Source organism: Labeo rohita, chromosome 7, assembly GCF_022985175.1.
Source record: "Labeo rohita strain BAU-BD-2019 chromosome 7, IGBB_LRoh.1.0, whole genome shotgun sequence".
NCBI lineage: Eukaryota > Metazoa > Chordata > Actinopteri > Cypriniformes > Cyprinidae > Labeo > Labeo rohita.
This window is the reverse complement of record NC_066875.1, coordinates 58,878,358-58,891,894: the sequence shown is the minus strand read 5'-3', so window position 1 is coordinate 58,891,894 and position 13,537 is coordinate 58,878,358. Positions and strand designations below refer to the sequence as shown.

General features: G+C 34.8%; 1 protein-coding gene across 1 annotated transcript; it reads left to right on the top strand.

Moving 5' to 3' along the window:
* Positions 1-5,582: 5,582 nt before the first annotated feature.
* Positions 5,583-12,025, top strand: LOC127167961 (fucolectin-7). The gene is made up of 10 exons (XM_051114398.1): positions 5,583-5,599; positions 5,802-5,835; positions 6,820-6,884; positions 7,041-7,094; positions 7,465-7,747; positions 9,594-9,730; positions 9,822-9,854; positions 10,971-11,253; positions 11,602-11,738; positions 11,848-12,025. The coding sequence occupies exons 3-10, from the start codon at positions 6,821-6,823 to the stop codon at positions 11,859-11,861; spliced, it is 1,005 nt and encodes a 334-aa protein (XP_050970355.1). The 5' UTR covers positions 5,583-5,599; positions 5,802-5,835; position 6,820; the 3' UTR covers positions 11,862-12,025.
* The last annotated feature ends 1,512 nt before the right edge of the window (positions 12,026-13,537 follow it).

The following is a 13,537-nucleotide window of genomic DNA, read 5'->3' as shown; positions in this document are numbered from 1 at the left end:
TTCTAACATGTTTCTAGCAAGATTAGCAAGTTAGTAGCATGTTGCTAGCATGATTGTAGCATGATTAACATGTCGTTAGCATGTTATTAGCATGATTAGCAAGTTACTAGCATGTTTCTAGCATGATTAGCAAGTTACTAGCATGTTGCTTGCATGACTAACAAGTTACTATTATGTTACTAGCCTGATTAGCAAGTTACTAGCATGTTGCTTGCATGACTAACAAGTTACTAGCATGTTTGTAGCATGACTAGCAAGTTACTAGCATGTTGTTAGCATGATTTGCAAGTTACTAGCATTTTACTAGCATGGTGCTAACATAATTAGCAAGCTACTAGCCTGTTGTTAGCATGGTTAGCAAGTTACTACTGCGAGTAACACATATATGTTGCAGTTTCAAAAGCTATTGCAAACAACACTTGTACCCCACCTCTGATAAAATCAAAATTTCAACATTTGTTAAACCACAAGTGAGCAACCCTGGTCCTACCTCTGATAAGATCAGATTGTGTCTAATTTTTTTAGAGGCTAAAGAGGAAGTTTGAAGTCTCAATGTTTCTAACTCTTCTGCTAAAGAGTTCAATTCAAGATAAAAATAATAATAATAATAAAAAAAACATCATTTCATCATTCTCTTATTTAGATCTTCTTGCTTTCTGATTAATCGAATCATTCCCCTTAACTTAAACAGGATACTCTGATGTTCCGGCTTTTCCATCCGGCTGTCCATCTTCGGCCCCGTCCGGTGTCCGTCTGCGGTGGTCTTTTTTTTTTTTTTGGTTTGTTTACTCCAATCCCGCTGTAATCCTTGAAATATTAAATCATCGAAATAAATTTCTAGTTTACCTGATTCAATGTTACTGTTCCCTAGTGAGATTTGCTCAGAAGATTGCATACCTATAGGGTCATCTAACACTACAGATAACAAATGAAACCTTACTGTGAAGAGTTACCAAATATATAAGGCAAAAAATATATCTAGCAATATGTTAATGTTTTGAAATAAAATCATTAAATGGTATCCCTGACAGTGACCATAAACAAGAGAATACCTCATCTAAAAAAATACAAAAAAAACATATGAACTGTTCTCATAGTCATTTATTTCTTAACAACACAATGTTTCATCACATGAAAACAGTCTTCATTAAATAATGCACAGTCAACTTAATAATGCACAGTTCACAGAAACTCATAATAAATGGAACAGCTTTTCCAGTATATTAATTGTTTGTGCTCCTAGGGGTGTGCAGAATCCTGCATAACTCATAAATTGCATAATTCTGCATCAAATGAGTTACTGTGCACCCTCTTTCCATCCTCTCCCCTCCTTGCTGAGGAAAAAAAAAAAAAAAAAAAAGATAAAATCATTGCTTTTGTGTGTAAAGTGAAGGCTGTGAAAATAAAAAGTTTTTGTTCACAGGCTCAGTTCACAGTTTAGCTATGGGAAAAAAAAAAAAGAGAGAGAGAGCTTTAGATGAGCAGCTTGAGTTATCAGTGCATGGTGAATGTTCCTTGTGAAGTGGAGGAGCGAGCTCATTAAAATCCATTAAACCACAAAATAAAGAGAAAGATACATATACAGTGAGTTATAAACTCGTTTTCAGTGCTGTGGTGGTTTGGATGGAAATTTGGAAATCGAGTCTGCATAGGCCATGATAACGTGTATATGTGCTAAAGTGGTGATGAGCTCATGAAAGGCTGCTACCACTGTCTATGTTAGCTGGTTGAATGTGGAAAAAGAGATCAAACTTTATTGTTCTTAACGACTGTATTTAAGTTTTCATTTTTCTGTCCCAATGTATATTTGTATACTTAATTCTGCACTGTTCCAAGAGCAGTCTGGATTAAAAGGCCCCTTTAAATCCTGCGTCTGGTGTCACAAATTCATATCCAAGGCTATATATATATATATATATATATATATGTATATATATATACACACAGTCATGGCCAAAAATATTGGCACCCATGCAATTCTGTCAGAAAATGCAGCCCTTCTCTCAGAAAATTGTTGCAGTTGCAAATGTTTTAGTACTCAAGTGTTTTTTTTTTGTTTTTTGTTTTTTTTTTTTTTTTTTTTCTGTTTGCATTGGAACAAAACAAAAAAAGAGAAGAAAAGACAAATATGATACAATTGCACACAGAACCCAAAAAATGCACTGGACAAAATTATGTGCACCCTTAACTGGAAAAAAATAACTGAAATCATTCACTTCCTGTAACCATGAATGAGTTTCTTACACCTCTCTACTGGAATTTTGGAACACTCTTCTTTAGCAAACTGCTCCAGGTCATTCAGATTTGAAGGATGCCCTCTCCCAACTGCTGCTTTACCGTGTGTCTGCAGATCAGCTTGAATTTGTTTGGAAGTTAATCAGGGTTCTTTATCCACCATTTGAACAATCCTTTGTTGTAATTTTTCATTAATTTTGCTCTTTCGTTCACATCCAGAGAGGTTAGTTACAGCACCATGAGCTGTAAAGCTCTTGATGATATTGTGCACAGTGGACACAGGAACATTAAGATCTCTGGAGATGGGCTTGTAGCCTTGAGATTGTCCATGTTTTTACACCTTTTTTTTTCTCCCAAATCCACAGACAACTCTTTACACTTCTTTCTTTTCACCATGCTCAGTGTGACGCACAACACAAAGGCTGAGTCAACTTTTCTCTATTTTAACTGGTTGCAGGTGTGATTACTATTTTACCCACACCTGTTACTTCCCACAGGTGTGTCTAAATACAAATTGCAGGAGCATCACATGCTTGAAAAGCAATTATTTCTTACAATTTTGACAAGGTGCCAATAATTCTGTCCAGTCTATTTTTGAGTTCTGTGTAAAATGTTATTAATTGTGACTTTTCTTCTCTGTTTGCTGTTGCAGTGCAAACAAAAACAATAAGCATGTGAATACCAAAACATTTGCATTTGGAACAATTTTCTGAGAGAAGTGTTGGATTTTCTGACAGAATTGCAAGGGTGCCAATATTTTTGGCCATGACCGTAAATACATATCATAAAGCACAATAAAAGTGTTCATGCATTATTTTTCATGTCTCACAAAGTAATTTGATAGCTTAATGTAAGGGACAGAAGAATATATGTCGATAGTCACTGAACTGAATTGATGGTTAGAACTCCTTAACTGATGTTTACAAAAAGTTTTATATAATTACATTCAAGTAAACACTGTAAGAAATACAGAAAAGCAGATAAACAAGCCAAATATAGTATAATAATATAATATAGCCAAAGGTTTGTGGAAAAAGTGCATTTTAATTAAATAAGACAATCAGCAATTGGTAAAGTCACTGTGTTACTGCAGCTGCCAGCTTCAGAAATAGTCGGTGAAGAAGAAAGGACACCCTATTGAGTTTTTATGGATACCCCCCAAGGTCTGAATCTGAATTCATCAAGATAAACAAGACTTCTGCTTCAACATGTAGCAGTCTGGTGGCTTTATATTTACTAAGCACTACATTTCTTCTTTATTGACTGTGAAAGTAGACACAACCAAAATGACCTACTGCAACCACATAAATGAAAGGGTATATTTAAATTGAACACACACCATTTTATACTGACATCAGAAATCACGCAACATCTGAATATTTGTGTTCTAGTTAAAGTATTGTGATAAGATATATTATAAGTAAAATATCATAACTTGTATTACATTGATCAGTAATGGCCCTGAACTGTACCTGAATTCAACTCAAATGCAGTTAGCATGCATAAGACAGGACCATTTTTGATTGTACACATAAATGAATGTCCCTTTATGATTCCAATTCAAGCTACATGCTCTAATGCAATAGTACTTTAAGAAAATTATTTTCTGTGGCCAAGAAAATATATTTCTTAGAGTTGATGTAAAAATTATACTGAATGTTCGCTGAACGAACAGGGGTGCGTTTCCCGTACAACGACGTAACTCGCTGACTAACCTCCATAGTACGATGCATTGTTGTGGAAACTAACTAGCTAGTCATGACTGTTTCCTGAACACGGTCGCATCTCCGTCGTTTGAACCACATTAGTTCAGCAATGTAGGGCCGTTGTTAATGACGTCACCAAGTAATGATTTATGCTATTTAACTTATTAGAGATCTCTAAATTGCATATTAAACATGGTGCCTGATGACTAATTTACTACTTTTTGTTCCCTGTCATTTCGCTTTATTTGATGTTTGATTCATCGTGGGTTCCCTCTTACGTCATACTCCAAGGTTCCTGTAGGCATTTATGCGCATGCGCACTATTCAAAAACGTCGCTTACAGAGGAAGCTTAAAAATACATAGATTAAAATGCATTTATATTTAGATCGAGTGAAAGATATAGACTGTACTGCATGTTAGCTTGCTTATTGTGTCCAAGAGCATAATTTATTGAGCCCATATGTCTTACTAATAAGGAACTATGCTTCTAACCACAGATCGAGAGCTTTAGTTCCGACCATGTAAGTTTGTGACGCTGTTTGCGAATGTTCGTTTGAACTATGGTTTCTGATGATTGACAGGACTGAACGATTAGGCTCCTCCCGAACCTGCGTTTGGAACTTCATTTAATTCTGCTACAGTTACTACTGGCAGCTGATATAAATAATTGAAATTAATCATAATTAATTGTAATTATTTCTATACATTTCCTTTTTGAGCTAATTCACTACAAAGTTCACAAACCACTGTTAATTTTAATATAAAAGCAAGCATACTGTAAGCATGATTTGATGGGAGCTCATAAAATAATGTAATTTAACGTAACGCAACACCTTACGCAATGCAGAAAAATTCAGCATTTTGACAAGACCTGGTTCCAGAATCTCTGAGTGTGCTTCTGAAATTTGTGAGGGTATTTTTTATCTTGGCTAATCTCTAACACTGAGGTCATGAATGCATTAATTAATAAAAAAGATTGTTATCAGCTGGCACACATAGGTTCCTAACTGGCAACGTCACTTGACAGAGCAGCCCTCAAATGTTAGAGAGTATTCTATGTTATAATTTGTGGAGGTTTTGGTCCAATAACTAACACCTCTGCTTTCTGATAGTTTTGTGAATTGGTATATTTCATCATGCTATGAAGAAATATAGAGGTGAGTATCATCAGCAACATGTTTCCTGATGATATCTCGCAGGAATGTGTTGATGTACAGGGTGAAAAGCAATGTTTCTAGTACTCAGCATTGTGGTACTTCATACTGTACTTGTGATGGATATGATAACTCTTCATTTACTGCTACAAACTAACGAAGGTCAGATAAGTACAATTTCAACCATGTCAATGCAATTCTACTAATGGCAAAATAATTTGAGGTCATTCAAAAGAATTGTGTGGTTGATAGTGTCAAATGCAGTGCTAATAACATCCTGACTTGTAACACACTGATTACATTCATACAAAAATGTTATAAATTCTGTATGTAATTGTCTCTTATCACAATAAAAGCTTACAGAAAACGGGAACTCTTGTGATAGGTCTATTTAATGTTGAATATTTAGATCAGATACCTCATTTTTTTGGGAGGGACTTATTCAGCAATAAATAAAGCATCATTTCTGAGCACAGTCTTGTTCAACTCTTTACAGACTGCTGGTATGTACTAACTTTTATATCTACAATAGCATACTTTTGGTTTGAAATGTTTTGTCAGGGCATAATATTCCTTATAATAAAAATTATAATATATATATATATATATATATATATATATATATATAGCAATTGTTTATAAATGAGTGTATATATATATAATACCATTTATTTATTGTATAAAATGAATTATTTTGTTTAAAAGCAGATAATTGAGGTTGATACATTGATGATTCCAGGTGAGTTGAATATTAATGCAGTCTCTATAAATTATAATTGTAATATGTATACATAATTTAATTGATTACAGGTTTTTAAACAAATTTGGGATCAATTTCACTAGTGATAAATTTGAAAAACTCTTGGTACCAAACTCTGAACTGAGATTTTTGTCAAAATAGACTTACAGTAGCTGTGCTACTGTTCTTAATACTGTTGTATTTATTGGAAAAATAAAAATAAAATTAACTGCATTATATTAAAAAAGTTTTATTAGGTGGCAGTTGTTCAGTCTGGAATATACGTTGGTTTTTCCATCTCGAATTATTGCCTCTTTCACTAGAATTTCTTAAATACATACGTATATCTCTTTATTTATACAGTTGTATATTGGGGTAATTAATGCACAAATCTGTACATACGTTTTCTGTTCCAAATTCATACACATTATTATTTATTTTAAGTCTTTATTTAAATGTTTTTCTGTTCTCATGTCAGATATGCATGCATGCATGTATGTATGTATGTATGTGAAGAGTTCAGATGCAAAACCAGCTAAATCCATCTGACGTCTTTTTTTAAAAAATGCATTTTTATCAGGCTCATATGTAAAGGTTTCTATGTAAGTACCGGTACTTATGATTGGGCTGAGGCTGGTATTTTAGTGAGTTTGAAGAAAAAGTATTTGATGGATGTATAATATGTGTCAAGAGCATTCACTCAGTATCATTATCTCATTTTTGACCAAGATGGCTTTTAGCTGGTTTTGCATCTGAACTCTTCATGTATGTATGTTTGTATGTACCAGGAGCACCTTAAAAAAAACAAGAACAACACAACAAATTCTTCATGTGTTTGCGCACACCTGGTGAATAAAGCTAATTCTGATTCTGATTTATTTGGTGTGTGTGTGTGTGTGTGTGTGTGTGTGTGAATGAGGATGAGAAATTGAAAATGATTCCTTCATATGGTGACATGATATGATGTGTTATGTCTTAAATCAGGATGGCCATACGTGTGATTTTGTTACTAACACTTTTAACTGGGGTTAGCACCACTTATTTGACAGGTACATTTAAAATAATACAAGCAAAATGTTTGGATTTAAATGTGCAATCACTTTGTGTCATAATATTACATTAAAATATTAAAATTATAGGCTGAAATATGACAATTGTAAGCTATTGATTGATTGATTGATTGATTGATGTGTATTGTTTTGAAGCTGTCAGAAACATTTTAACAGAAAAGGACAAACCACTGTACACTTGTGTTCCAAGTGAGTGCTCTTCATTACTCTAAATGCTGAAATCGAACTATTAGAAAAACGAATGAATAATAATTTAGCCGTAAATGACCCACATGATAACATTTCACTTGACGACCTCATCTGACCTCAGTACCAGTGGGGTCACTAGTAATTCTTGAAATATTTTATTAGCTCACTTGTAATAAAGTTATACCACTTATTACTTTGCTTTCACCGAAACAAACAAACAAACATTGCAAGGTCATATAGATTTGAGATTAAAGTGTTTAAGTGTAATTAAGAAGGAACATATGATAATAAAATTGGGATTATACTTTAGAAATAACATTAAAGTTAAACAAATAATAATAATAATTGTCTGTTACTTTATGTTAAACAGAGAATCTTGCTCTTGGAGGCATAGCTGTCCAGTCTTCCAGATATGATGCATTAACAGCTGCTCAAAATGCTAACGACGGCAACAGGGAGTCAATTTATGCGCATGGGTCATGCAGCCATACTAAATACGACAGGAACCCCTGGTGGAGAGTTGACCTGTTGGACGTCTACAGGATAACTAGGGTCAGCATCACTAACCGTGGAGACTGTTGTGAAGAGAGGATCGAGGGTATTCAGATCCGTATCGGCAACAGCCTGGAGAATAACGGCAACAATAACAAGCTGTAAGTGTTATCTCTCTAATGCTTAAACAAATTATTAAAAAAACAGAGATGGCAAAAGTACACAAATCCTTCACTAAAGTAGAAGTACAGATACTCATATTTAAAAAATATTCTGGTAAAAGTAGAAGTACTGACTACACTTTTTTACTTAGTTTTACTAATTTTCTTGTACCTGTCACTTTTCCCATCAGCCATTTACTGTTATGAGCAGAACTGTCTCCACCCTGCAGCAAAACAACCACCTCATTATATTCTATTTGCAGTAACAATTTTATTCAATGTAATTTTTTATTTAAAGTATCACATTATGACCAGGTGTTGTTATTTTATCTTAAAACGGCTTAAATACTATACATTTAAGAAAACTATATTTTCTAAATTGCCTAAATGTTAAAATTAGTACAGTAATGATAACATCATGACGATATCTTTACAGGTAGATCATAATATTGAACATGTTATCGCAATATCATTTTTCTCTTACCAAAATTAACCAAACAAACAAACAAACAAAAAAAAAAACATGGTTACTATACTTTTACTGTAATATACCATATATTACAGTAAAAGTATAGTAACCATGTTTTTGTTTTTTTGTTTTTTTGTTTGTTTGTTTGTTTGTTCGTTTTTTGGCAGATTGATTACAATCTGTTTTAATGTAACTACAATTGTTTTACCACACAGTGTAGCAAAACCATGGTTCATTAGTAGTTCCCTTGGTTGAACTATAGTAACCATGGATTTTGGTTTTAATGTTCGTAAGGGTTGTGTTGTTATCTGCCCTAGCTCCCTCTGAATGTATTACAAAATGCATAACATTTGTTTGCTAAATTACTACTGTAACTTTACAGTACATAATAATGATGTCCTTTAGCATAGAGTATTTTGAGTGATAATAGTAATTTAGTTTAGTTTCGTTTATAGTACAGGTCAGTACGTTTGCCTCTCTGATCCACCCGGGCGCTTCCACTCCATTCTCGAGTCACTTGCAATGTGTAACGATTATTGATCCACTAGAGGCGACTTGAAGGAGATGAACCCAAGTGCAGCTTTATTTACAAACCAAATGTGAAATCCAAACAAACGATAATCCAAACGATGACTTGACTAAAACAGACTTGACTTGGCATGAATGGAATCGGCATGAACATAAACATAGACTCACCAACAGCAGAGTTACAACATTACGTTACATGATGATTACTCTGATAGAAGCCATTTGGCGGAGACGCAGAATGCACGCAAGCCGAATCGCATTGCAAGTCAAGACTAACCGATCCATGATTTATTAGAGATTTGTTATCGAATGGTGATCCACCAAATGCTGATTAAAACTAAAGTAACGAGCCTGGTTTGAAAATGTAAGTAGAAAGTACAGATATTTGTGTAAAAATGTAAGGAGTAAAAGTAAAAAGTAGTCAGAAAAATAAATAGTGAAGTAAAGTACTGATACCAGAAATATCTACTTAAGTACTGCAATGAAGTATTTGCACTTCGTTACTTCCCATCTCTGTAAAAAACAAAAAACAAAAAAACAAACAAAAAACAACAAAAACAAAACAAACAAACAAACAAACAAACAAACAAACAAACAAACAAACAAAAAAAACAGTATATATGATCAAATAGCTTTGGAAAAAAAATAATGCTTACACACAGTTTTTGAAACTATAGCTACATTTCTCAAAACTAAAGATGGTTTCACTGAGTGGGCAGCTTTTAGTGTCTAAGCAATTACGAAAAGAAAAAAAAAAAAAAAAAAAAAAAAAAAAAACCTGTAATACAAATTTGGCTTTGACAGACGTATATTTAATATGCCCGTATCTATTTCTGTGTGTTTTGACAGGGCAGCAACTGTTGGGCCCATCCCACTTGGAGGCACACACACATTTGCGTTTAAGCCTATTGAGGGGCGATACGTCAACCTTTTTATTCCTGGACGCAGTGAATACCTCACACTGTGTGAAGTTGAGGTGTTTGCAGGTAAGGGGCAGAGAGAGAGAAGACGACTCTGTGATACAATTTGTTCATGTACTTACTAATATGTTTGTGATTGTTATTATTCTGTTAACAGAAATGGACAAACCACTGTACATTTGTGTTCCAAGTGAGTGCTCTTCATTACTTTGAATTCTGAAATTGAACTACTAGAAAAACTAATGAATAATAACTTAGCCTTAAATGACCCACATGATAACCTTTCACTTAACAACCTCATCTGACCTCAGTACCAGTGGGGTCACTAGTAATTCTGGGCCCTGTGCACTAAATGAGAGTGTTGAGCGCTCCGTTAAGTTCACATCGCCTCATATTTAAAGCCTTGTTCCATGTGCCCCTTTTATACTTTGAGCACCTGCCACTCCAAAGGTGTAATGAGGGGTCAGAGACATGAGGATCCATTTGCAGCTTTATTAAAACAATATCAAGGTCAGACAGGCAGTGGTCAGCAACGACGTCAGGGACAATAGAGGCAATCCGAAGGAGTAATCCGTAAACGAGCAGAGGTCAGGGCAGGCGGCAGATAGAGTAACACCAGTCCAGTAAACAAAGCGATCGGATCAAAAGCAGGTGGCAGGGAATCAGAGATCAAACAGTCCAAGTCAAACACAGATAATCCAAACACAGGGAAAAACGCTCAGAAATGCAGCAATGGCTAACAAGACTTCGCGAAGAGCGAGCGTCTGGAAGTGGTTATTATAGACAGGCTGATGAGCGGCACCTGTGCAAGTGCTCAAGCCCAGGTACGGGGTGTTATGGGAAATGGAGTCCGAATGGGTTAGTACTCAGGAGAGTGTGCCCTCTGGTGGTGATCGGAGGGAGCCACCGAGGCCTGATTCATGACAAAAGGTTTCTGCACAGCCCCGGATTTGAGTTGAAATATTTTATTAGCTCACTTGTAATAAATGCAAAGCTTCCGTGAAGAACAATAGTTCCTAGCAAAACAAACAAACAATAATATACAGAGATAATATACAGTCAGTCATACCACTTATTACTTTGCTTTTCACCAAAACAAACAAACAAACAAACAAAGTGCATAGACATATAGATTTGAGATTAAATTTAAGAAGGAACATATGATAAATATAATCCCCATTAAATTGGGATTATACTTTAGAAATAACATGAAAGTTAAAAAAAAAAAAAAAAAAAAAAAAAATAAAATAATAATAATAATAATAATAATAATAATAATAATTGCCTGTTACTTTATGTTAAACAGGGAATATTGCTCTTGGAGGCATAGCTGCCCAGTCTTCCAGATATGATGCATTAACAGCTGCTCAAAATGCTATCGACGGCAACAGGGAGTCATTTTACAAGCATGGGTCATGCAGCCATACTAAACAGGACAGGAACCCCTGGTGGAGAGTTGACTTGTTGGACGTCTACAGGATAACTAGGGTCAGCATCACTAATCGTGGAGACTGTTGTGAAGAGAGGATCGAGGGTACTCAGATCCGTATCGGCAACAGCCTGGAGAATAACGGCAACAATAACATGCTGTAAGTGTTGTGTCTCTAATGCTTAAACAAATATCTAGAAAAAAATGTATATATGATAAAATTGCTTTAAAAAAAAATATAAAAAATATAATAATAATAATAATAATAATAATAATAATAATAATAATAAATAAATAAATATATATATATATATATATATATACTGTTTTTTTTTTACTACTTACACACAGATTTCTCAAAACTAAAGATGGTTTTACTGAATGTGCCACTTTTAGTGTCTAAGCAATTACAAAAAAAACAAACAAACAAACAAAAACTATAATACAAATTTGCCTTTGGCAGAAGTATATTTAATATGCCCGTCTCTATTTCTGTGTGTTTTGATAGGGCAGCAACTGTTGGACCCATCCCACCTGGAGGCACACACACATTTGCGTTTAAGCCTATTGAGGGGCGATACGTCAACCTTTTTATTCCTGGGCGCAGTGAATACCTCACACTGTGTGAAGTTGAGGTATATGCAGGTAAGTAATAAAATGAGAGTGACATAATGTGTAGACATTTGTATGTGTATATATGTACTCTGTGTGCGCTGCCTTACTGATTTTTTTATTTTTTTGGTTTTATTGCCAGAAAACGTGGAATGAAATGACGTTACACCACAGTCGACTGTTCTCCCCAAACTACTGTTTTCTAAGCAATACTAATATTGCACTTTTTTCATTGTTTTCAGTTTACTTACGTAAAATATCTAAAATCCTATCTTTGTTTATCTTTGCTTTCAACATGAATAAATTACTACAGCATTGCATGTTTGCAGTTTTCTAAATCAAAAAATCACTTGGATGTTTGCAATGAGGAGGAGGAGGTATGGTGATATGAAAAGTACTCATGTAGCTAATGCGTGAGGTTAACAGCATCCAAAACCAATTTTAGATCATATGTTCTGCCCTTCCTGCACACATCTGACTTTAATGACAATAATAATGAATGTTTTATTTCTTAAAGGAGAACTCTACTTCCAAAACAACAATTTACAAATAATTTACTCACCCCCTTTATCATCCAAGATGTTCATGTCTTTCTGTCTTCAGTCGTAAAGAAATTATGGTTTTAAAGGAAAGCATTTTAGGATTTTTCTCCATATAATGGACTTCAATGGTGCCCCCATTTTTGAACTTCCAAAATGTAGTTTAAATGCAGCTTCAAAGGGCTTTAAACGATCCCAGCTGAGGAAGAAGGGTCTTATCTAGTAAAATGATCGGTCTTTTTTTTTTTTTATTAAAATTTGTATACTTTTTAAGCACAAAAGCTTGTGTAGCACAGGCTCTGGGATGCACATCCACGACGCTACATACTACAGAATCACGTCGAAAGGTCACGTGAACTCACCATCTGACTTGCTGATTCTTTCAGAAAGTGGAATAGATAAGGTCCGTTCTTGACAGCATTGAGATTCCTGCTCCGTTGACAATAGTTGGCATTTTCCACACGTGCACCACCATGTCTCGTTTGAACATGGTTTGCCCGAGGCTTGAGAGACTTTTGTCGCCGCAGCAGTCTCCTCTCTCTGTCTAAGTTCATTGTCTGTGTAATCCAGCTCAAAAAGGTAGGGTATGGCAAAAAACTCCATCTCATTTTCTCCTACACCTTCAGAATTGCCCAACATCGTTGTACCTTTTTGTTTGTTAACAGCGTTTGACTTACTTGCACTTCATTAGTCTTTACACGTTCGCTTTGTAAACACTGGGTCTGTAGTTCCGCCTACGTGACCTTTCGACATGATTCTGTAGTATGTCGTGTCGTGGACGGAGAGAGCTAGTGTTACCCGAGCTTTTGTGCTTAGAAAAATGACCAATCGTTTCACTAGATAAGACCCTTCTTCCTTGGTTGGGATCGTTTAGAGCCGTTCGAAGCTGCATTTAAACGACATTTTAGAAGTTAAAAATCGGGGGCACCATTGAAGTCCATTATATGGAGAAAAATACTGAAATGCCTTCCTTAAAAGCCATATTTTTTTATGACTGAAGACAGAAAGACATGAACATCTTGGATGACAAGGGGTGAGTAAATTATATGTAAATTGTTGTTCTGGAAGTGGACTTCTCCTTTAATAACTTTTTGTACCACTGTCTGATCATTACTGAAAGAATAAAAACACATTCCCACTTCCAGTTTTGACAGAAAACAAGCATTGATTGTAGTCTGCTTGATGAGTATACAGAATTTTAAAAGTCACCTAGGTGGGGTAAAATGCCTCCTTGGTACAAATTTAATTTTTGTTAAATCTAATAGCATGAAAACTCTGGACACTTTTCATACT

Coding starts and splice junctions, on each gene's coding strand:
- LOC127167961 (XM_051114398.1), top strand. CDS start 6,821: ATGGCCATACGTGTGATTTTGTTACTAACACTTTTAACTGGGGTTAGC. Junction 6,885..7,040: donor TAGCACCACTTATTTGACAG/GTACATTTAAAA, acceptor ATTGTTTTGAAG/CTGTCAGAAACATTTTAACA. Junction 7,748..9,593: donor AACGGCAACAATAACAAGCT/GTAAGTGTTATC, acceptor GTGTTTTGACAG/GGCAGCAACTGTTGGGCCCA.